At 38.8% G+C, this 26031-nt stretch overlaps 1 protein-coding gene across 3 annotated transcripts in view; it reads left to right on the forward strand.

The window, feature by feature from the left end:
• The first annotated feature begins 328 nt into the window (after positions 1 to 328).
• Positions 329 to 26031, forward strand: part of bach2b (BACH transcriptional regulator 2b) — a 98407-nt gene continuing 72704 nt past the window's right edge. The window contains exons 1-2 of one of the 3 annotated variants that reach the window (XM_085371940.1): positions 413 to 472; positions 13863 to 14004. In XM_085371940.1, the coding sequence (XP_085228066.1) occupies positions 13966 to 14004 (39 nt within the window). In that variant the 5' untranslated portion in view covers positions 413 to 472; positions 13863 to 13965. Of the gene's footprint in view, positions 473 to 13792; positions 14005 to 26031 lie in introns of those variants that run through there. The other 2 variants (XM_085371943.1, XM_085371941.1) reach the window with 2 other exon arrangements.

Below are 26031 nucleotides of genomic sequence, written 5' to 3' on the forward strand. Positions count from 1 at the left end.
GAATAGTGCGATTCTCCAAGCTCCGTTGCGCACTTTCGAAGGACTACGCACCCGCTTCCCGCCGGCTTCAACGCAACGCCGCGTCGCACTAACGATGTTGTGAATGAGAGGATGAGTGACGTCAGCGGGCGAATGTCAACAATGTAGCGACTGAGAGTAGGCGTTCCAGTCGAGTGTAACAAACAGCGGAGAAGGAGCGGCACGCCGTGCAGGATCAACACGCACACACGCGCGCGCGCACACGTACACAACAAATCGTAAAATCACAGACACTGTAGCGTGTGTGTCTGTCTGTGTGTGTGTTTTAAATAAACATTCTTGTAAGTGACAAAGAACCGAGTTGCGGCAGCGAGAGAAGTCATCCATCTGCAATCAGGAGGGTTTGAGGAAACGGCAAACCGAGTCATCATGTGAAAGAACTTGTGGGAAACGGACAAAAGGGCTGGAGTACGAGCAGAATAGGACGGAAAAGGTGAGCTGGCGTGCACGTCTTTTTCCTCTCTGACCACTCTCTCTCTCTCTCTCGCTCGCTCTCTCTCTATCCTTTTCTCGCTCTCTAGCTGTTCTTTTTGTTAGCTTTCAATCTCGGTCTATTGTTGATGCTCTCATAACCGAGACGCAAACTTGCATAAGTGACGCAGTGGTAGTGGGCTACTACCAACAGAGCCCCCTGCTGAGATGCATAAAAAAATCGACTTTATAGGGGAAAAAAGCAGAACCGCACGCATGAATCTTGAAAGCCTGGCGCGTGGTACGAATATTGAAGCCTGTAATGTGATGGGGTGTGAACGCGGGTTCAGGAGTGAAACACAACTCTGTACCGCATCCTGTTATGCTTTGAGTCACCGCTCTCTGTGTGCTCCTCTGTACTGTTGTTTTTTTGTTTTTGTTTTTTTATCCAATATGGTAAAGTAGTCGGTGGTGATCCGTCAGGATGAGCTGCCACATGCAGAGTCATTAAACACCTTCCTCGTTCAATACGTGTGCATCTAGTTCATGTGGAGCTCATTAGAACTGTTACTACCGCTATTCCAGTTTATTTCACTCTGTGTGAAATCATTGTATTACTGTAGGGTCTTTACCTTAAAATATAAAGCCCATTGGGCGTTGTGATTTGGCGCTATATAAATAAAATAAACTGAACTGAAATAAGCACACCTTATCATTAATCCACATTATAACAGTCAATCCCTCGTTTGACGTTAAACCCATATTTCATTATTACACATATATATTTCTTAGTCTGCCATCATATTCGAGAATATAAAATAGGCATTTTTAAATCAAACTGCACCCTTGTGCGCGGAGCTGCATTGTCATGTGAGGAGATGCTGCAATCGCGTCTTATTCAATCTTGAGTCAGTAATGTGCTGAGATGCACCTCAGTCGATAAAAAGGGGCATTTTTAAGGTGACTCTTAAAAAAAATTGTGATCGTGGATAATATATATATAAACAGTGTAGTCTCACGTGCTGCCATGCATTACGACCTTTAAATGATTTATGAGAATGTGCTTCGTTTGTGTTTACAGTAAGATTAGTTGGCTTCATATCGGTGGCTGCAGGCACTCGCGTTTGCATTGTTTCCCTCTGTCGTTAAAGAGACGCGTGTGTGCAGGCAGGCAGGGCTTTTTCTTAATAGTGTTTGTTTCGTCATGACTATTGTTTGATGGCCATGTGTTTGCCTCGGCAGCGGAGGAGCCTGGAATCATAAGGGAGCGGAGTGATGCTGCTATAAATGCGGTGATGCAGCATTTCGAGGAAGCATACCATCCTCTTTGTCTGATAGTGCTGATGCAAAGCAAACGGCGGAACGATCGCAGCATCATGGATGGATCCTCCATCATCATGATCAAGAACCTTTGTCATGATGCGTCGCGCATTCTTTTGAAACGCCCGAAACGCCTTGACTCCACGCAGCCGCCACAGGGATGGGTTTAAGCTGTGCCGAGAGCAGGTGCATAGGTAATAGGAGCTAATAGGATCTCACTGGTGGTGTAAAGGCAGCTGACGTGAACTCACATTTTCACAGACAACGCGCTGCTTTGGCGACGCGTGCACGGCAGTGGCACTCATGCGCAGTTTTACGCACGGAACCCTTTGTTCTCTACAGTAACCCCCTGCCTTTCTTTTCCCAGGCATGGCAGTCCTCTGTGTACTGTGAGGAGGAGAGGGGGTGGAGTCCATACTGTAAACCTCATAGTGACTTTGTCAGCTTACGTCAAGCTTTGGTTTCTTTGCTCATTAGTATAAACAAGACACGCGAATCGCATAAAAATAATACTTTCATAATTGCGTGTCACATTTTATTGTAAGCACGATCAGTTTAATAGATCACCACTGAGAAATCTCTTTATTACATCACTCAACAATCATTAACAGCAAGAAGATTTTCAGTTCCAGCTGGTCTGTTCTCTGACCAGCGTTTAGTCTCGTGTTCTTACCATGTGGAATGATATGTGTAAACCAGTGACTGTGCATTCAGAAAAAACTACAGACTTTATAAGAACCAAAGAATTCAAGATCCTTGAATGAAATCTAGAGGAAAATTTCACAACAGCAGAGATGGTGAAATAGCTTTTTAAAACCTTATGATGGGGCAGTGTTTGCAAAGTTTTAAAGCCATTATTATTATTATTATTATTATTATTATTATTATTATATTCAGCTTGTGATTCTATATTTGTAGTTTTTATGTCCCAAAAACAACTTACATTTAAGTAATGATTCATAGTAACTGCCCAGACGAGTTTTACCACAGCTAATAAGTTGCACTGCATAAGCATCAATTTATTTGTAATATATACAAATATACTTACACTAGGTGTCTGTAACAGATCAGAGCAGTAGTACAGTCACAATAGACCTGGAAGATTACAATAATGCTTATCAATTATCTGCAGCCTTACAAAACCCAGCAATAATGACTGCGATGAAAAACTACCATATCTTGTTTGTTTCTTTATTAAACTCTCTTCTAATTTTGGCAGCATCACTACACAAAATTAGAATTGTCTTGTCACACTGTAATTCCCACAGACAACAGTAAAACAGGAATATTGAATTGTTGCACAGTTATTGCATCACGTTTTGAATTTCTCTCTCCCTTCTGCCTCCTTAATTACCCCAAAAACCTGCAGCTTGAAAGTCAAACCAGTGCACAGGCTGTAGCTTGTAACCGCAAGCCTTGTTTCTACCTATTTTAATGTGCAAGTAATATATAAAATCCACCCATCTTCTTCTGTTTATTCAGGGTTGCTATTATATGATATAATACATCTGTAATAGGAACAAAAAGTACAAACTAGTCATATGTTCAGTAATATGTTTTCTGTAATGCCATGAGATGTAATTTATGATCAATTGTTACTTGTTTTATTGTAATCCTTGTTTCCATCAAATTTTGTATTCAATCCAAAAGGACTGAAAAGAGTCTGTAGAATAAATAGTGGTTAGATGGGGCTAATGTCATCACAATGCAGTACTTCTTAATTGTTCAGAGTGTGATTAAGAGCTGAAAGAACATTGTGAGGACAATGACATCACTGATGATACCTAAACCTAAACCTAATTCTGTGTTTGAGCCCAAAAAAGGAGACACACTTGTGTACAGCCTCTTTAAAAAGTCAACAGCATGCAGCCTCATGTTGATAATGCTACATGACATGTAGGTAGATTTCTGACTGACTGAAAAGTTGTGTTTCAGGTATTTCCCACTACTGACAGTGCACAACTACAGCACAGTGTATAGATGTGGGTTAGTAAAAGCTCTGCATATTACCTATGGACAGTCAGCTCACTACAATGGCAGGTGCTTTGGGGTTAGGATTAGGAATATTCAGATGTCAAAGGGTAAATAGTTTATTTTTATATTAAGATCCCTTCCTTTCCATGGCACTAAATAGGAAATAGGAAATAAATAATAACAAAAACAAAGCAAACAGAAGGACATTGGTATCATGATGTTAAACCATTGTAAATGTTTAATTGAATAGTTGAATTAGTTTGCCATAACCCCCAAATGGCTAGATTTTTGAATTTTTGTGCTTTGCTTAAAGCTTCCAGATTTATTTTGGACTTTTAAATACTTTCTATTTTTTTTTAATCTCTATGTGCATCCAAATGAAAAATGAAGAAGGCCCTTCTGAAATCTGTTTAAAAATACATAGGACCATCTCACTGGTATTATATCAGAACATCTCACTGTGAACAGTGCTGTTCTGGGGATCTGCTCGAGTCCCTCAGGATTGTCTTCGACAGCTAAAATTCCGAATAACAACAAGTTCCTGTCATGTGACCATGAAGGGATCCTGAAGACTAAAACAGTCTAAAACATCCAGGGCTAGCTCCTCATTGTTTCTGCTGAGCCACATGTAATCATCCTGCTATTCAGCTAATTAAAAAATGACTGGAAATAAATGACTGGAGAAGGTGCTTGTGTTCCAAATGAACCAAGTACTGGTGGGTTATTGATTCATGAAATTTCAGCTGGAGTAGGACAACATGAAGTGATCAAATTCACAATATCAGCAGCCTTTTAAGGTCTATTATTTCTGATTTATGTGAAGAAAAAAGCAGATAGTGTATGCAGCAGGTCCCATCTCTCCTCTCTTTGCATCTTTAAAGTCTTCTTTGCATCACTAAGGGTATCTGAGTACCCCTGACCGGCTCAGTTGAATATCCCAAGTCACTGCCTTGGCTAGGGAAAAAAAAAGATGTTGCTATTGCACTCTCAAAGGCAGGTGATTGGGCATCTGCCAGTGATGGCATAGCTGGAGAAGCACTGCTTGGAGAAATCTCAGATTCTGTACATTACAGCAAAAGCTATTGTTTCCTTCTCCTTTTCTCCCTGTTGTGATCCCTTCTTTCCCCGTGTCATGTCATGGCTGCTCATTCTTCTTCTCTTTTCCCACTTTTCTCAGTAGTGATGTGCACTGGTGTTCTCATCACTTGTGTGAAATCAGATTGCATTATACACCCAGCCCCAGCTGCCATCAGTCTGCGGCTGCAGAGTCAGGGCCTGTCTGTGTGTGTTTGACTCTTGCCAAGAAGCTAGCAAAACTAAACCACCACAGTCAATTTTCTGATTGTTTTGGTTTGTGTTTGTGCCTTTGTGTGCCTGTTAGAAACGATGGAGTAAATGACCCACCTATTTGATGACCTCTTCCCTGAGTGGAGGACTTCACCTTCTGAGCTGTGAATGAAAACTCAATTCAGTGAAGGGAAAGGAGGGAGGTTTGGTGTTTAGAAGAATGTAAAGTAGCATTCAGTAAACAAAAAGAAATCATTTAGCGTAACCTGTTTATATTAGATTATTGCAGCACTGTTACTGTTGGCACAGTTGACTCATCAGAACGAGGCTGAAAGCTGCTTTAGAGAAAACCTTGAAGTGCTCTGAACAAGGGAGGAAACTTAGCCTCAGTGTAGTAAAATGGTTGTAATATAGTAAAGTTTTCTGATTTCTGTTAAAAGACATTTCCCAACAGAGAAGTCCAAGTATATTTATAATTCATCCGTTAAACAGTACCAGTCAGAAGTTTGGACACAGTCATGCACTCATATCAATGAATGAGTCTTCAGACATTTAACTAGTACTGTATGTGTTATCTGCATTTGTAAGAACTGATTAAAGTGGCATGAGTTCAAATTATAATCATATTTAAAGTTTAATTTTCACGTTAACCTAATTCTGGAAATCTTAAATCTCAGAAACCAATCTGAGAAAATAAATAAATAAAAAACCTAGATTTAAACCCATTAACCTTTCCTTAAAAGTCTGATTTCACCATTGATCAGTTAAAGAGTTTTGTAAAACTGTAAATTGGAAATTGTTCAATCTTATTTTCTTGTCACAGTTTGACTTTTTCAGCTCTCTCACGTACATGTGTTCCATTATCTGTCACAAGTTTAAACATAAATTGAGAATATGAGACAAAATTTACAGTTACGCCCCAGACGCCCATTTACATTACGACTCAGCTCAGAAGCAACAAGAAACTGACATTAGAGTTTTAAGAAGTGTAGTTTTATTCTAAATGACATCATAACTTAGCTAAAACAACTGGTACCCCAAAAAGACAAAACTGGTGTGTGTCTCTGTAGAGTGACCCTCAGTCTTGCCTTTATCCACACCTTACCAAATATGGTTAATTAGCAGTGAAGCCCAGGCAACCTTAAGAGAATACGGGTTGCAGAGGGACGTAACACTTACATAAACTTAGCTTCATTCACATCTTGATTCCTAAAATAACTTAGCAGTTGTTTCAAATATCAAATAGTTTCATAAAACCATTCAAAACCACAAGGATGTGTAGCAAATTCTGGGGGGAGGGAAACAGACATTTTAGTTGCAGGTTTCTTTCAGCTTTTTCCTTTTATATTTAATGGCAATTCTCAAATTTTCTTTGTAGATTTTATTAAATAATATTCCTTTTTTCCTTTTCTTGTGGAAAAGAAGTCTCATTTTGTTGCTCTCATGTAGAGACTTCACTTACGAGTGCGCCTATAGTTTGATAAAAATAGCTATGTGTTACAGTTGACGCATTCTCATTTATGCACATGTGAAACACACGCCTCCACATTTAAACAAGCTCTTTGATGAAGCTTTTGCACGCTGTTTTTCAATTCCACTGACTTGTGTGTGGTCTTTGTTTTATTTTTTCCAAGCATCACTAAATGTGAATGACATGTGCGCTACAGTGTTTCTTCCCCTGGGCCAACTGGCAAAATGGCGGCTAGAGAGCCTCATCCAGTGCTTTTGCAGCGTCTGGATATTCACCACGGTGACGATAACAGAGCCTATATGGATGTGTCCAGCTTAAACAGCTCCTCCATATAAGAATGCTGGATTTTCTCAGCATTGCTTGGGTTATTCTTAGTAAGGACTGTTGTCTGTGTGGTCCCCAGAGCCCATCCCCCTGCTGCCACCATAGAAATGCTATGCATACCATATCACATTAGAGCACTTTGTGGTGAAAATGAGGCAACGTAGACAGAGAATTTCTCTGGGGTTAGGCCCCCTCGTAGTCCTCCCGGGGAACACTGAAGCACAGAAGTAGTCTTCTGGTTGCTCTCTGGAGCTGCTGAGTCACATGTGAAGTGTATATATTCAGTATATATATACGTTGTCTTTGCTGTTTTCTTTTGACTCATCAGGATGTTCTTCATGGCAGATCTGATGATTACACTTTCGCTGTCCCAGCCTATATTTCTGGTTGACAAAACTATTTTACCTAATTTCTGTTTTGTTCCCCTGATGTTTATTAGCATACGGATTTTGTTTTTCGATTTGGCAATAAGCTTTAAAATTACCTTTTTAAACCACAAAAGGTCCATAATTTATTTACAATGTGGAGTAAAGATCCAGAATGGCTCTATAAGTACAGAATCAACCAAATAAACTTTTCTTAACATTTCTTACTAATTATTATATCTTGTAAATTCATAAAAATATACTTTTTCAACAGATATTAATGATTCACACAATGAAAACACGTCAAATGGGAGCTTCGTTATAAATATATCAGGGAAAGGAAAGCTTTAAATCTTACAAAGGCTCACTTAATTAAGCCTGAAACTATGAAATTTATCATCAGTAAATATTCCACCAAATTAAGATATTGAGCTGAACTGCTAAATAGTTAACATAGCGGCTAACAGAAAAAAAAACTAGTTAATTATAATTAATTATACTTATTTTATCAATCCAGTAAAATGACCTTGCTTTGCTTTTATGTATAGTAGAAAAGAATCAGTCTGCACAATGAGAGTTAACTCATTCTTTTTCCAGCTATAAAGGTTCTTCTACACTCCTGAATTTGATATTGGCTGTTGACCACAAACATTTGTGGTTAGAAATATAAGGATGTCTCAATGAGACGTGTTGGTTTTGGCTGGTTATTCGTGCTCCCGCGTTAGAAGAAGAACGCTGCTGTGTGCTTTTTTCTCTGAAGCCTGAGGTCATTTAGTTCTGTGTAGCACCCTTTTATTCCACACGCTGACATCACAGGTTACACATTGAAAAGCTCGCCAGTGCTGCTGCAACACTGCCTTCCTCCTTCTGCCCAGTTATTGGTGTAACATTAAACTAGTTCCTGATAAATACTCAGGACTGCAACATTAATATGTTATTAAAACATATCTAACAGCCATTTGTTAGATGATAAACCAACCAATAGGACCTTAGGCTGTATTCAAGCATGTAAATGATTCCCGTGTTGGCAATATAGTTCAATTCAGTTCAATAATTAATATATATCTTCACGAATAATATTAATTTGGCACAAAGCACAATATAAAATAACTGTCATTTCACCTAAATGCAACGATGTAACAACACAGAAAATATCGTTGAAGATTTCTGCCAATATAATGGATATATGGTTAAATGATTATGTATAGTTTAAGGATTCTGTGTGTATTAGTCTAATACTTTATTATAGTGGTCTTGACCTTACAATATAAAGCGACTCAACGCAACTGTTTTTGTGATTTGGTCCTGTATGAATAAAAGTGAACTGAATTATATCAAAATGTAAATTTAAGAGGTGGCAGCACGGTGGTTAGCACTGTTGCCGCACAGCAAGAGGGTCCTGAGTTCAATTCCACCATCAGGCCGGGGTCTTTCTGTGTGGAGTTTGCATGTTCTCCCCGTGTTTGCGTGGGTTCCCTCCGGGTACTCTGGCTTCCTCCCACCGTCCAAAGACATGCAGCTTGTGGGGATAGGTTAATTGGATAATCTATATTGCCAAAATTATTTTATTCAGCTACTCACAGAATAGAATACTGACATATCAAAAGAAATATAGCAAAAAATATCTTTCCCGAAATTATGATCCCAATATGATGGGTAATCCCCGTACACTGAATTTCTTTTGTACAAAAAATATTGTTGATGAACATGGGTATCTTTGAAGCAGACGTCTGTATAGAAAATTCTAGAAGAAGATGAGTTTGGGAGGAGCCCAATCTTTTAACGAGTGCTCGCTTGCACTTGGAGACAGTTTACAGTAAACCAAATCTTCACTGATGTTGTTGAAGCAGTGGAGTGTAAAACAACAGAGCACATTCAGTATGTGGTTTGGCAAAGACGTGCAGCTGTAAAGGAGTTTGTGTTGCGGAGGAAAGAAGGCTTTAGGGGTGAGGGGGGTTCATCCTGTGAGACCAGCACAGGTGGTTAGGAGGGGGGTTGGTGTAATGGAGGGAGGGAATAGGGCTGCTGTGGGCGTGGAAGTGCAGTAATGTGCCCACTTCCTGCATCAAACCCCTGCGCAGCACTGTAAAAACCATGAGGTTACAACAAGATCAGCACAATTTGCTGCTCTTGGCCTTTTTTTTTTCCAGTTAACAGCAGGCAGTCATGGCTGACTTTTTTTCTAATCATAAAAGGGAGGCGAAAAAAGAGAAAGATGAAATTATACAGCGAGAGAAACCTGAGAATTGACACGATGAAACTGAAAACGTGATGTTCACCCTATGGACGCTGCTTCCACTAATAATAAAGTAATTGAGTTCTTTTACTCCAGTTTATTTATTTATATTTATAGCACCAGAGACGCACCAACAATCAGATGACCCCCTACGAGCAAGTGCTTGGCGAGAGTGAGAAGGAAGAATTCCCATTTAACAGGAAATTCCCTCAGAACAGAACCAGGTTCAGGAAAGGGTAGCCATCTGCCGCAGCCGTTTGGGGTCAAGGGAAGGAAGACAGGACAAAAGACACACCATGGAAGAGAGCTGGAAATTACAGTAATAACAACAACAAGTAGAAGATGTAGGTAGTTTTTCATTTTTATGTATTATGCAGACTAATATTTCTCTCACTTTTTTTTTACAATATAGTATTTGTCTGACAGCTTTGAGTTACTCGTAGCTTTACAAGTCGAAATGTGTTGATTTTTACCTTTTTCCGATAACCAGAAAGATTAAATGTTTTTGTTATGGGTTCATTTTAGAGATGTGCTCATTTCACAGGGCAGCCAGGCTACAACACATACAAACTTATGATGTTAGTAAGGTTAGGTTTGATTTAGGTTAAACTGGATAGTTCTTCTTCTTGTTCCTTTCCTAGTGTATTGTCATATACATTCTGTTATAATACTGATTGTTCATCTTAAAAGGGCCAACGTTTAAAAATATGGTAAATAAGTCAAAAACTCAGTTTTCAATATTCTTTACCAAGTTTTTAACACGTGTGATGTCATAGAGCACCGACATCCCAAAAATGAATCATCTCAGGCACAGCAGCCCCACCCACCTGCTGTTCTGACTTTCTCTTTATGAGTCTCTACAAGCTAGTCTGAAGAACGTTTCAACCCAAATTTCTTTGGCTTGAAAGGTTAATTACATTAATATCAGAGGTGGTAAAATAATTTGTTTTAGACTGGGGATGAACTGCAGGGCTGCACCAAAGCCCAGTGTAAGATAAAGGATGATTTACAACTATGAATCATGCAAAGCAAACCTGGTGGAGTCTGAGAAGATAAGAAAACATGCTAAAATTTCTTTTGTTTACTAACTGTTCTGATTTTGTAATAAAAAAAAAAAACAATGCAAAAATCATTATCACTCCCTACTTGTGACACAATATAATCCAGGGTAACTAGAGGAAATGACCTCAACGTAAGCGGATGTCGACATCTGATAGTCTGCCGTTCCTCGTTGTTGAAAAGTTTAAAAAAAAAAAAAAGTCTAAAAAATAGTCTATGCGACATCCAGAAAAGTTAAATAATGGCAAAAAAAAATTTTTTCCACACGAGTATAAGCTCTGGTTAGTCTGTTCTCCAAGCCTCAGCATCAATGACCCAAATTAATTGTAAACCAGCAAGGGAAACCAGAAGTGGGTATGATTTGAGTTCACGGTCCAGGTGTCAGTGGTTGTCCACTTGTGTCTCCCCATGGTCTACAGTGAGTAAGCAGGCACCAGCTGTATACCTGCAGCAGTCACATGCTCCTGCCTGCAGTCCACCAGCCAGACTCTGTCATTAAGGACAGATGGCAAAAGGTCAGCCAGGCAGAGCTGTTCCACGGTTGAGTCACAACACAACATCATCTTGTCATCATCATCATCATCATCAACACAGTTCATCAGCATGTCAACACAACACAACACACATTAAATGCTTCCCCACAGATTAAAAAAATGGATATTATTCTTAATAAGAATATGTTCCTCTGTTACTGGAAAGAGTTCATTTCGATGGTCAGACGTCACATAAATTTGTCTTGACTGGTTTCTTGCAGTCATGCAGTTTTGAAGCAACCATACCAGCTTGATTGTGTGCGATATACGTGTGAGTGTCTACATGCCTAGGGCTTTTTGGTGTAAAAAAAAATTCACTGTAATTCCTTTTACAGGTAATATCGATGTATATAGCAATATGAATCAAATGACTGTTTCTGCGCAGTGCAAAGGTTCCTTTTTACTCCTGACAGGTGAAAATATGAGTTCAGTATGAGTTTGTTAATAAGGATTTTTAAATTTTTTAGTTTTTAATTTATATATTTTTTAACATTAATTTGTTGAGCATATCAACAGTATATGCTGTTCTCTTTCTATTTTTATAAAATTACTGTAAATGATGATTTTTAAAAACTTTTTTAATTGAGTTGGTCAACACTTTGTGCCATCTTCTAGCTGCACACATTTATGTGAAATGCTGCGTGTTCGTGTGTTACTTAAATTTTTAGTCTAATTTAATATTGACATATTTTCTTTGGTGCTCCTGTGTCTTCTCCTGACTAATCCTGGTCAGATGTTCAGTCCTTTTGTCTTTATTGAATATCATTATTTTACGCAATGACTAGAGAATAATAATATAAATTAAACGACATCCTGGCGGCTTTTCAGTTCTGCAGATGTTTCTTTCCAGCTTTTCAGAGGTTAAGTGAGAGGCAAAACTCAGGGGAGCCCTAATGGAGACGGTGCTGCACGTTTTTAAAGTTACATAGATTTTCCCATGAAAAGCAGAGAAGATGTCTGAGAAACAAAAGTAGAGGACAGAGTAACTGTGGGATAGTGAGAGCAGCTGAATGAAAGGCTGTAAAGCAGTTAGCAATTTAGATGGATTATAGTAACAAATTGGCTAATCTCTCGTTCTCTGCTCTGTGCACAATCATTATCATATTTATGTGACAAACACACTTGGCCATGCTAAGAAAAAAAGTTTTCTCAATTGATGTGAACGTGAAAGTGAAAAATTTTACAGGCACGGTGCCTTTAACTCTTACAGCCAGGACATTACCATTTAACACAGCCAGTGGGTTTTAGCAGCTGTGTGATGGCAGCAATGTGACTCTGGTTAGTTTGTAATGTGACATTATCAAAGAGTCAGAAATCCTCTTCTTCCCATCAGTTGGCCAGGGTTTGCTCGATTTGGCACGTTATTCGAAGATCTCAGAACTATTATATGTGATTGCAGCTAATGAGTAGTTTTACTATCAGTACAGTTGTATTATTTTATTAAAATTAAAAAGCAATAGGAATTAGTGTTTGTTAAATGAAATTATATAATATGAAGTGTTTAATAGTAAAACCAGATAAAATAATGAAATAATGAAGGATGCAATATAAAATTGCTGTGCTGGTGACATAAAACCACTGCAGTATAAAAACAAACGTACTGTTTTAATGATGTGAAGCAAAACAGAAAATTCTGAATCAAGATTTTTTTTAAATTTTAAACATTGTAAAACATGTATTGTGGAAATGGGGGTGAACCAATTTTTGCAGTATTTGTCATGCAGATTATTATCTACCTGTTGGCAAAAGGGGTGAAATTTTGCAATTTTACTGAATTTGCGCAGCATGATGAAGAGCTGAAAGACTCTTCTTAAAGATGTTTTTTTTCCTGGCACAAATGAAAGCACGGCAAGAGCAGAACAAACATAAAACCTGGAGTGATTATTAAATAGCCAAACCAAAGGCTGAAAATCCATATACTTTAATTAATTATTAAATATTTGAGGAAACTGCTTACTTTAAAAAAAAAAAAAAATCTGTGAGCTGCTATTATTTTCTCAGCATTAGTAAAATAGGGATTTCATGTAGTTTACATAACCGAGGTTTTACATCAGTCAGGCAAAAAAAAAAAAGTAATATATGATTTGTTTGTGTACTTTGCCCTGTGAGACCCAACCCATCAAAAAATAGCCAGAAAATTCAGATTTTGGGGAACTTAGATTTTGTTAACCCTTATAACAAAATCCACAAAATTTTTGCTATATCATGTTGTGTATGATATATTTTTGTTATATATTTATTATATGTTTTTTGTATCGCTTTTGATACATTGGATGTTTTAGCAACTTTTTGTTAACAACAATGTTAATTTTAGACAAAAAAAAAAAGTTTTGTCCATAACATTTTTGGAATTATGGCAAGTATTTATCACGCTGATGAGATAGAGGTCTCAGAAATTCATGTATCAAATATGATACAAAGGGGATTATAGGGTTAAGCGCTTTGCCCAAATAGTAATGAAAGGAAAAATCAAAAGTTCATTTGTTCATCATCTAAAGTTTTCCTGTTTGTGGTTTAATTTGTAAGAGTACGCTTTCTTTTACTTTGATTTTTGCAATAAATTTTGTTTATTATTATAAATCCTGAAAAACTAAACTTGTGCTTAATTAACAGATTTCTTGACTTCTCTTGAATTTTCTCGTATTAAAACAGTTTTTTTTTTGCAACATTCTAAAAAAAGCTTTCTTGTAAATGTGCCATTGTGTCCAACATTTTGTGAATAGTCTCTGTTTCTGTAATCTTTGTATCCGAAGTGTGTGTGACGTGACAATGGTGCACATGTTTGCGTAGAAAGAAAAAATGAGTAATTGTGGATGATAGGAGGGTCTGTCTTCATGCTGCAGGGACGCCCTCCCCACGCTCCACCAACCTGCCAATCATCTCTCTGACCTCGCACCTTTCTAACTGATAGTGATGTAGATGTGTCCGTCTGCTGCTCGTGGATAAATGATCACTAATCAGCCAAAGAAGATGAAGGACAATTTTGTAAGTAGAACTGTTACCATACATGCTCACCTTTTGGTTTTATATGTCAAAACATGATTTTCTGCTGGCAGGAAGGCTGTTTTTTCCTGTTGTGGTTAAGCTGCTGAAGCCGAGGCAAACATTTGTCATAGTGATACACACAAAAACAAAACTTCAGGCGGAGCTGTTTTGTAGTTGTTTATGTTTACTTCCTACCTTTTTTATATTCAATAGATCATTTAGAGTCTCAAAAGCAAAAAGAAACACAACAAAAACATACGTCTAGCCCTTGAACACAGAGTTTTTGGACTCAAAAACCGAAAACCTTGCTTTAAATCAGACCATTCAGAAAGGCTTACGAACTGCCTTGACGTTCTCAAACAAGAAAACCACACGGTTCAAAACTAATAAATTCTTTACAATGTTCATATTTCCATTTATAACAAACTATTGCAAAGGAAATGCAGCTTCCTTCTCTGACTTCCTTTGCAGGTGGTAGAGTAGCAGCTGTAGAAGATTTAATATTCAGTGATAATTAATCCAACTTTTTCTCCTGTGCTGGAGTCGGTCTTTCAACGATCGTTATGATCACTCCGGTTATAAAATAAGTCAAAGAAACCTCTACTTTAACCTTGTTCTCGCAAATTTGATTTATGTCCAATTTCCCTCTCAATACATGCTTGTTAGAAGGGAAACGGTAACTCTGAAGTGACATGTTGCAGCTCTCACGTGCTTTGCGTATGAACATAAAGACGGAACAATTATGCCAGTTTGTCTTCACAATCTTCAAGCAAATGCAAATGTGTTCTTTGAGTGTCATTGGTTAGTGTAAATGGTGGCATTAAAGCTGCTATAGTAATAGTACAGACTGTCAGAGGGCTCAGCCCAGACCACGTGGAGCTCTGGCATCTGTTTCACACCCTGAGAATACTTTTACTTTTGGCAGCAGTGACATGCTTCCCTGGCCTGGACCTCCTGCTGTAAATCATTTGACGATGAAAATCTAGCTAAAATAAGTGTACTCTGTATCCTTAGTACCGCTTCCTTATGTTTCTATAGCGCAACATACCTAACCCCAAACTACGTCCTATATCGACATACCGCCAAATTGGGTGGTAGTTCACAGCCATCACTCTGTATGACTGGGTGAATGAGGCAATGCTGGATAAATCTTTTTTTTTTTTACAAATTCCAGCCACTGAGGCATTATTACCTGCAAGATATGTGCTGTCCTTTGCAGAAAAACACAAGCCACGCCAGGTTTGAACCTTGTTCAAACTCCAGCTTGGGTTGCAGTTCAAAGATATGCATGTCATTCAGTAATTCTAAACTGGCCATGGATGTGAGGTACACAAAGTACTAGTAAAAACTGAGTGGCTCAAAAGAATAGAAAAGTGCTATACCCTAACCCTCTACTAATGTCATTCTGTACTCTAATGGCTGAAGTCTTAGCATTCAGAAAAGAGAAAGTAAAGATAACTGACAGACGTGAAAAACATATTTTCTTAGGATTTTTTCTTTTCTTTTGTTGTGTGTGTGTGTGACTTTATTTCAGACAGCTTAAGTTATCGTTAGTGATTTTTAAAAGATGGCTGTATATTGTGGTTTTGTTAGTGTGTTTTCCCCACGGTAGCCTGATATATACCAATTGGAAGGTCGGTGGATCGATCATATTCTTGGGTCAGATACTGAACCCCGAGTCTCTTGCGAGATCCATCCATAAGAGTTTGAGTTTCTATGTGAATATTAGAAAACACTTAGGCATGGATAAATGCACTTTATGTAACTAGCTGAATGAGACGTGCACTATAAAGCAATTCTCAACTGTAAAAGTACCATGTATACTTTTGAACCTTACGCTACTCTGTAACAAACAGTGCCGAGGTCACATCTGGATCTAACACAATTAGATTAGCTTACCCCTCTACAATGCACTTCTGACTCAGCAGATGTTTCACAGCAGGCATTTTGACTTGTCACAGCAGTTCAAGGCGCAGTTGTGCATTTACTACTACGCTACATTAAAACTAAAGGCGCTCCTTTCAGCTGGATTTGTTCCAAAGTCCTAAATGTGTGACACCATTTTCCCTGTAGGTCCAAATGTCTAGCACGCAAAAAGGAGGAAGACTAATACAAACTGAACTGCACAATCTTTGCAAAGGTCAAGTGTCATAAAATGAGCTACAGCTGAAACAGCTTCAAGGATACATCAGTGCTATTTCACAGGGTTTTAACCTAATGTAAAATTGGGATGGTGCTTTTTTCCTCAACTGCAGCAACACGGTTCCAACCCTAACTCTAAACCTGACCGTGTTACCCCAACCAGAGACCCTTCCAACACTATTTGGAAAATCCATGCACTAAAGCTAAAATGCAGTTCATCCTTAATACGGGAAAGCAATAACAATTGATATTTTAGCTGCCATAGCCAGTTCTAATCCAGATACAAAGTTTTGTCATGCATGTGTTTTAGAAAGCAGGACTAATCCCAGCATGTAATTCACACACGACCCATGTCTGGGCTTTAAGTGCCACAACTTGCTGCCCGGGTTTGTGTGAGGCCCCTCTGAAGTATCTGCACTCAACTGTACAGCCCTGTCTGCTTCCAGTGATGCACCTCCCCATCCCCAGCCTGGCACTACGAGTGAAAGAGGCTATTGTTCCTAACACTCTGAGGCATGTAGCACGCACTTATGACACCAAGTGGGAGAAATTGTTCCCATTATACCCCTGGAATGTCTTTGAATCAATCAAGTTTGTATGAATACATGCTGCTCTTTAGCAGTTACAAAGAAATGGTGCCTATAAAATGGTGAAATTAACAAAAGGCAACTTTTTCTGTGCAAAAACTATTATAAAGAAAACAGTAGTGCAACTTTTGAATCAAAAGCAAAACGCCGTTTAATCTCCCTCTTCATGGACCATTTTTCATCCATACCCTGACCTGGAGCAGAGACCACATTCAGATATTTTGAATTAAGATGACTGGTAACATTGTACAAGAAAACAATTGATATTTGGGCATTCTTTCTCCTGAGTTCCCTCCTTTTCTTACTGAGCTTTAGTGATGTGTATCAAAGCACAGCTGGGAAAATTTGCTGCTCCGCTCATGGATATTTCTGTGAAGATGTAATTGTTTCTTTTTTTTTAGTAGTATGGCTGTGCAGTGGAATTCAAAACAGAAAGTAGAGTTCTCAGTTTTCTCAGGCAGATCATTTATTCTTCACATACCATAAGGCTCTGAGTCCTCAAAACAGAGCATTCTTGGCTTTGACCTGCGTGAAAACGTTTGATTCTGCTAGTGGTGCAAAAAACAATAAGAACAGCAAAACCGTTTCAAAAAAATCTTAGGACACTTCACTACAGTTACTCAAAGGCTACGTTCACACTGCAGGCGAAAGCGGATCAAATCCAACTTTTTTGACCCGATCCGATATTTTCAAATCCGACCCAGGTCACTTTCGTGTGTGGTACTGAATCCGATACATATCTGACGCTTTAGAAAGCGACTGCTGTTTGAATGGTCATGTCGCATTAAATCCGTCTTTTACGTCACTGACACAAGACAGACCCCAATTATCAGTGCCGGAGAAGCGCCCGAGAAGACATCGTGAATGCTTCCTGGCCACCCAGCGTAACTGTTGGGAAGACAACGTTGGAGAAACATGAACATTTTATTTGTACTGTATAATCTGCAGATTCTGACAGAAATCTGCAACTATCCTTTGAAGCACCGCTCCTCTCTAAAACAGCAATAAGGATCATTATTAGGCCATATGTAAATAACAAAATAATTTTATAACTTAAAGCAAAATTGGGAAACGTAAAGTCTGAAACAAGTCTTTATATTAAGGGCCGTCAGTCAAACAATACTGTTTGGTCTGGGTCTAAACAGAGCGCGTTGTATGTGACGTCTTCTTTTGCGCATGCGGGCCGCTTTGAGGGTTCACACTAGAGCACGTTTGCTGTCACATTTTATTTGTAGTGTGAACGAGCAGACAAAAAAATCGGATTTGATCAAAAAATCGGAATTGAGCATTAAGACCTGCAGTGTGAACGTAGCCAAAGTGTAAACCAAGAGCACTATGCAGGGGTCATGAAATACAGCTCTATTTCCGTCAGCAGGCTATTTTTAACCCTGCTGTATCATGTATCCCTTCTTGCCATTTTGTTCCTTTGTTGAGTTGGGAGGGATAGCATGGCAGGCTAGGTAAGGTAGAACCTCTGTTAGTGTGTGTGTGAGGGAGAGATGTGATCTGTTGCACGGGTTGAAAATGTTCTGTCACTAACTCATTAGCCCGATCTGCCTATGTTGGTACTTACTGCTTTCACTGCATCTGCATTTGTGGTCTTTGATAGGATCCAGATGTCTGTCTGGAACACAATACAGTCCTTGTACAAGCTTTACACACGGCCATACATATAGCAAATAGAAGAAATACTGAAGAGCAACCCATATAATGTGTCAGTTTAATTCATTTATAAATGCTTCAAAAGTTACCAACTCACTCATGTGTAATGCTGAGTGCATTATTGGTGGCAGTCTAGGCCTATTGTATTGGTAACTTTAAATTCAGCTCTGAATTTAAAAGAGAGCCAATGAAGAGAAGCTAATATGGGAGAAATATCATCTCTCATAGGGTTCACTGTCAGAGACCCTAAGAAAATCATCCGTAACCTTCTCTAGTGCTGTTTCTGAATGGTGATAAATTCTGAATCCTGACTAAAACTCTTGAAATAAACCATTTGCAGATCATTTAGCTGTTTTATAACTACTCTTTCAAGAAGGAGGAGGAAGGAAGGTTAAAGATTGGCATATAATTAGCTAAGAAATCCAGTCAGAACTGAGATTATCTGCTTGTTTGTCCTCTAATTAAGGCTTGTCAGATCTAATATAATGATGGTTGTTAATTGTAAACCCACTACAGAGCAAACAGGAACTCCTTGTTGTATCCAACTCTTAATACTCTATTTTTTAATGTTTTCTCTTGATAAAAACAGTCTACAGCACACTGGCAGCATTTGTGAATAGCTGTTCTGTAAATGGTGACATTGCATTGCTGTACAGGCAAAGCACTGAGACAAATAAAAACTGAAAAATGTTGTTAAAGGGTTGATAAAAAAAAAAAGTAGTAGTAGTAAGTGATCAGGGCTTCTCCCTGAGTTAAAAGCCTGCAGGCTTGCCTGCTTTGGTTTCAGTTATGATCCTTCTATCTTCTCCTTTTTGCTCTGATTTTTCTGCTGTTAAGAATGTGGCAGGGGAATGTGCGTGGGATGGGGTAACAGAGGGGAGCTCAGGAATTCCCACTGACTTGGTTCATCTTGTATTAGCTATGCTTCTTGGGCTGTTGTGTTTGTTTTGTTTGTGAAATCCAGCGCTCTCGCCACCATGCAAACGTTCCTTGTTTTTTAAGCACCACGGACCTGGAGATGTTGCATGATGTGGCTTCTTGGTTAACAGTGCTGCACTACTGAGTTCATTCATCTCGAGGGCCCCTTTCTTTCTTTTATTTTTAGCCAAAATCCATCAGGCCTGACAAGTTGAGGGCAGCACTCCAGGTCTCTTCCACAAACTAAGTCTTCTCCTCCCCTCTTAGGAAAAATGCTCTGGACAGCCCTGCTCCAAGGTTGGGCTTTTGTTGAGTCATGTGAGATCGTGTACACAGAAACACACAAGAGGTGGGGCTGAACATGGAGGGGGGCTTTGGAGAGTTGAAGCCAGGGGCAGCAGGAGAAGCTAAAATCTGATCACAGGCCACCAGACAGCAGAATATGCTGGAGCTAGCTTTGTATAAGGTAATGTCTAGCGAGTGTGTTGGGGTGGGACAAGTGCACAGATTTATTTTAATACACAGCTGGCCCTGCCAGCGGGGGGAGGGGTGTTGAGTCTGCCAGCTTATCCCAGGACCACTGTCACACTTTGGACAAGACAGGACATTTTAGTAGGCAAACCCACTACTGGCAACAAAAACACAGTGAAAAGAGGCAAGTTTGAGGCAGAGTTTGACCTTTTAATCTGCATGATCAGACTGGATTGCTTTTACCATGTGCCGAATGCTCTTTGCACTTGTTCTTCTCATGCTGTCTTCGCACAGCTAGAATAGCCCCTGTATCAGATGTCATTGTGTTCACTGCACTACAGGAAGGTCTGGATTTGGTGCTAATGTCATTACTGATTATGCGTATAGTTCAAATTGCTTATCATTTCCCTTTGTCAATTTTCCTGATCATTTTTTGCATGAAAAAAAGTATGTAGGGTTTATATAAAAGATAAACACATCCATGTCACCCATTTGTTTCTGGAACCTGCATAGTGAAACCATAGTGTTATGTTTTTGGAAACACCATGTTGGTCTGTTGGAGCTAGAAGTTACCATATTTTGACAGGGTAGTGAGCTGGATTAAAAAACTGTACTGCAATGCGCACATATACAGTGGGGGAAATAATCATTGATCCCCTTTTTTTGCTCACTTACACAGAAATAAGCACTCTTTAATTTTTATGTTAAAGAGGAGAGACAGAATATGAAAACAGAAATCCAGAAAAAAAGCACATTACATAAAAGGTATACATTAATTTGCATATCATGAAGTGAGATAATATTTGATCTCTACAACCCAGCTAGAATTCCATTCCCACAATTTAGCCATGGACGCACAGATTACAATCAATCAATCAAGCACAGCTCTCAAAGGACATCATGCACAATATTATAGACTGCAATCGGCTACAAGAAGCAAGAAGCTTGGTACGAATTATAACATGACTATCAATCATCCTCAGTTTAGAGGTCGAGCCGAGATCTTCTGTTTCGCTGTGTTAATTTCTTTGTTCAGCAGGAGATCAAAAAAAATTATTTCCTTTTCTACAATTCGTGCAAAGGAACAGTCACCAAAACTGAAGCACCACGTTCTTGGGTGCTCTGTACCTCAGAGCATGTGATCTGAGTAATAGTGTTCTAGCAAAGCATTAGCAGCTAGTTCCTAAAGTTCTTTGGTTTTTGATCAGAAACCTACAACACAAATGGGATTCCCATTTCCTAACAGCCTCAGCTTTAAAAAAGGGGTATCGGGGATAAGAATTTAAAGCACCACTGTGTCTCAGAGCTTGCAGAGGTGCTACTGTTGCTCCGGTGTTTTAAACAAGTCAAAAGAACAGGCGTACCTATTATGCAGCAATATTGCATCTAAGGTAATTTTGAAGTTGAATTGTCACTGGATGCTTCTATCAGGTTGACTTAATGTTTGGTAGCTGGGACAGTACATTTATAGATTAACTTCCTTCCTGTGCACTATTACCTTAACAGGAAGAGGCCGTGGCTTTTTACTTAGTAGGTATTATCTGATGTGGATGGATTTAAAGTGTTTAGAGGACATTCGGTGGGTTAATAAAAATCTGCATTGCTCTCACTGGATATAAATCAGCACAGTCTGTCTTTGGAAGGATGTCAGAAACACGGCTGCAATTCATTCCAGCCCACCTTGAGCAACAAAGGTCACTCAAGAGGAGAGTTAATGAGCAAACTCACAGTGCAACTTTAAGGAGTCCTGAGCAAGATTTTTATTTAAATTCAATTGCTGACTGTCGTATCCTTAAGTTGTCATATGGTGTTTTTTGTGTGTTTTTTTTGTTGGGGTTTTTTTGCCTTTGAAAACCCGAGCAAGTTACAAGTGGAGCATTTAGAAACTTGGTGGGCTGTCAATAATTGTTGAATCATTAATATGACTCTGAGGCATAAGCTGCAATTAATGATTAATTTCATAGCTGAATAATTAGTTGTTGTTTTTTAATAGCAAAACCTAACATTTAAGAAGGTGTAATACATTTATACCTAATAAACTGCATAAACACTTATTTAGATTTGAATATTATAATGGTATGTGGTAGATGATTACATAGTTAGGTATGTACCCACTCATGTCTCTAGAATGGTTTAGTCCCAAAATTTATGGTACGTCACAGTAACAAGTGCAGCAGAGAACAGTAGAGAACTTTAAAAATTTACGAAAATACGAAAAAGGTTTTTCGTATTTTATAGTGCACCCCTGTGTCTGTGATGTCAACACACACTGTCAATTCTGTTCATAGAAAATATAAACAAAGAAGGCATGACACTAACCCCAACATCAGCGCATGTTCATGCTGATAGGCCACCAGCTATGGAGCTTTTCTCTTCAGTGTGATTATTTCATTTGCTTTTTCCTCTTTCTGCTGTAGATTGCTCAGCTATGTGAACAAATATCTTTATCAAAGTTCACTGATGAAATTTGTTCATAATAAGTTTATATTGCACTATAGGGAAGATAAGGCACTGCTTCAAATCAACATTGTAAAATTCCCAGTTATCTAAAATGGAAATTGACTCTCTGAAGGGAAATGGTTCTTCAGAGTTGGGGAAAGAATGTTGTTTTCTTCTAAACTATTGATGCATACAAATCCCAAATTCCAACTGTGTTGTCAAGACTATAGGCTGAGAGGATGGCTCTGGAAGCTTTAGCATGTGTTTGTGCTTTGACCATGGAAATAATGGGAACAACAGAGATGGAAAAAAAGCAGAATTTATTTTCTGTAAAGTAAAGTTTACTTACCTTCTGACACAGAATGGAAAACGAGCCCTCTGAAAAATAGTCTGTAACGTGGTGAAAGTTGGGGTCATTGTTCTGTCAGTTCATTTCTGTACTGCAGGCCTAGCTCTGAGGACCTATCACCATGGAAACCATTATGTGGGACAACTGGCAGCAGAGCACTTTACAGATCTCCTTGGAATATATTACTAGATGCAAAGGCCCAACTCTTCTCACCTTCAGCCTGTTGTTATTGTCTCTGAGCTAGTTTACTTCAGGCAGTTTTCTCAGGATTTCAGCCCTTGAACTCAAGAATATTCAACCTTTAGACCTTCTCCACACAGAGATACCAAAACAATAACTAAGATGCTCAGGCTGGAAATCTCAGATAAACAGACGTGATAATGGTAAGGTTCCAGTGCCCCTGAATTTTCTATTTTAATATAGGAAAAACTTAATTACAATGAGTCATTTTGTTGACTCGTTCAAACCTTAGCTGTGTTCAGACAAACCATTTGCACCATGGAGCTACAGTTTAGATACAGTCCTCATGGACATGAATGTCATGGTAATCCTGGGCTTTTTGTTTTGTGATTTCTTTTAACTGGGGGGTTTTTCAGGGCGGAATAACCATACAACGCGTATTACTTTAAACAGCAAGAATTGGGTGCACAAGTTTGAATTTATTTTGGATTTTCTCAAATCCAACCAGGGTCAAAGCCCCCAAATGATCCTGACATTCATGCCCATGATGAGTGTATGTAAACAACCCGAACCATATACTGTTCTTTTAGTTATGTGGCAGAAAAACAAACAAATGAGTTCACATGGAACAGTTATGCTGACACTCATTCATTAGGAAACTGAGGCTCATTCACAATGCAGTATCTCCTTCTTTTTCTTCAAACGCATTCCCATTTAGTGTTTTAATGGTAGCATAGGTTTCTCCAAATGGTTTAGCATAATTGTATTCTGTCATTTGGGATCACTGACCATGATACTGCTTTTTCTGTTTATAGTTTTTTGTTGTTGTTTTTTTAAAGGAGTGCAGATTTGTGTCTTACTTGAATGGGAAAACAACTTTAACTCATCTGGATGAGATGATGAGTAAAAGCTGAGGCAGATGCTTCCATAGTCAGAATCTGAATTGCTTCGGGGGCATATTAATCTGTACACTTGTAGTCAGAGGTTTACGTACACCCTGACATGTATTTATTGGTTTTACCCATTTCTTTGAACTGTTCTCTCTTCAGGATGGAATGATTATAGAGCGTACATCTTTAATGGCAGCAAGAATCGGGAGGACAGATTTGAATTGATATTTTTCATTTTATATTTTTTTAACAGTTCAAAGAAATCATTAAAAGCCTCAAATCACCATAACATTCATGTCCATGATGAGTGTACGTAAACTTCTAATCACAACTGACAGCCACGTCTACCTACCAGAGCTGTGGTACACAATCAAATACAAGCTCAAAAGCCAGTCAGCAGCAGCACTACAAGAGCTTTCTGAGAGAACAACCTCGTATGACTGGGGCTGTTAAAATGCTTCTGTTAGGGGACAAGAGTTGTGTACCTTCGCTTCTTCATCTGTAAACACACAAAAAGTGAATGAGCTACGCAGCAGCTGCCCCACCCCCTTTCCCTGCTGGCAGCAGGGTCTGGAAATGTTGACATACAGAGCAGCCCCAGAAACCCCAGGAATCCCCCCGAGAAGACGCTGGGAAGGAGGGTGAGGTGGAGCCTTGGAATGCAGTTGGAAGAGTCAGTCACTTATTTACTAGCTGAACTCGGTGAACCCTGCCTGAGTCAGCCACTTCCACCCTGGCCAGTCTGTCCCACCTCTCCCTCCTACTTTCTTCTCTGTTTTGTTTGTTAACCTAATGCTCCTGATTTTCCCACCCCCCAACAACAACACGCCCCTTAATGACAAATGCTTTTGGCTCCTCACTGGGAGTCCTATTTGGAGGTGCTTCAAGCAGCCTAATCATGCCCTCACCTGACCCCTGTCACCCTGTTGCTCTCCCTCAGGCTGCAGAGGTTCAGGTCACAATCCCATGATGAGTAATAAAACTAATGTCAGCAGGAGTGTGAGTCAAGCAGTAGTGCGTGGACTACAGCCAGGGTACAGGAAGTACCACTCGCACTTGAGCTCCATGAAAAATATTATTTAGCTTTCAGGGAATCTGACCTCACCCCTTCCTCCAAGTGTTTTCAAACAGGTTCATGTGCACAATAGACTTTTTGGCTAAAAGTCCATATATGTATATATGAATTTTTTTTTTTTAAATAAAATGAAGTAATCCTTGTCTTTAGACACAGAGAAGCATCACATCATAGGAGGAGATGTTATGATTTATTGTTGACCACTGATCTAGTGAGAGAACAATAATTAACAGTATTACAGACAGGATCTTCTTGTAAAATGTAAATTTCTGCAGGAATTCCTGTTTATTATTCCTACTGACAGATAAAATCCCCTTTTAAGTAAGTTTATTTATATAGCGCTTTTCACTTTTCGGTGCTTTTCAGACATACAGTCACAAATTGCTGAACAAAAAAGCATGTTTAAAAACAGAATAAAAAAACATAACTATAACACACACACACAGAGAGATACACAGGCCCACACAACTTTAGTAATTCATTAAATTAAAAAAAAAAAACAAAACAAGTACGATAGTGGGCACAAAACAAATTTCTCTTTTTAACTGTTTACATAAGATGTAAAAGGCACAGTAAAGATGGTCTATAAAGATAATCAAAGTTAACAGCAATGTAAAGTGAACTTTGCTGGTGTGAAACTTGGGGGCACTCAAACATTAGGAGTTATATTAGAACAAAGGAAAAATGCTGATTGAATACATAATGCATATGCAATAAATGAGGGACCCATACTATCTCAGAGACTCGTAACTGACCAGCAAATCTTCCACCTGCTGTATAAAACAAATGTTTAGGATTTTTTGAAGTTAGTATTAAAACAGTAAGTGGCTTTAGAAGTTCTCCCACAAATGTTGTCCACTTGAGAAGATTATGTTGGTTTGGACGTCTCAACTTGAAAATATAATATATTAGCTGAGTGTCTGGTCATGGGAAAAAGTGACATTACTAGCCTTTATATTAATGCTAACATTGTTGTTCTAACATGAAAACAGAAATATTTCTGGGAGTTATGTCAGGAGGTTAATTTCTGAAGCAATCCATGCTAGGAACTCTGCTGTGTCATTTTTCACAACATCATCTTCATTTTTTTCCATAGTGTGCTTTTTCTGTCTGTCTGGAAGTAGAAGAGTACGAGGAATTCTGAAAAACAAAAAGTGTTCAGATTTGATAGACAGATAGATCGGTAGATTGGCCTCTGGCCTCACCGGGCCCAGGTGTGTCTGAGCCCAGACGTTTACCACCCCAGAGAAATGGGCTTTAAGCTTGTCCAGCTGTTATCAGTCAGAAAAAGCTTGTGGAGCTGAGCTGATGGGA

Source organism: Diplotaxodon limnothrissa, linkage group LG15, assembly GCF_057381915.1.
Source record: "Diplotaxodon limnothrissa isolate DT_005_m linkage group LG15, D_limnothrissa_male_GT1.1, whole genome shotgun sequence".
Classification (NCBI taxonomy): Eukaryota; Metazoa; Chordata; class Actinopteri; order Cichliformes; family Cichlidae; genus Diplotaxodon; species Diplotaxodon limnothrissa.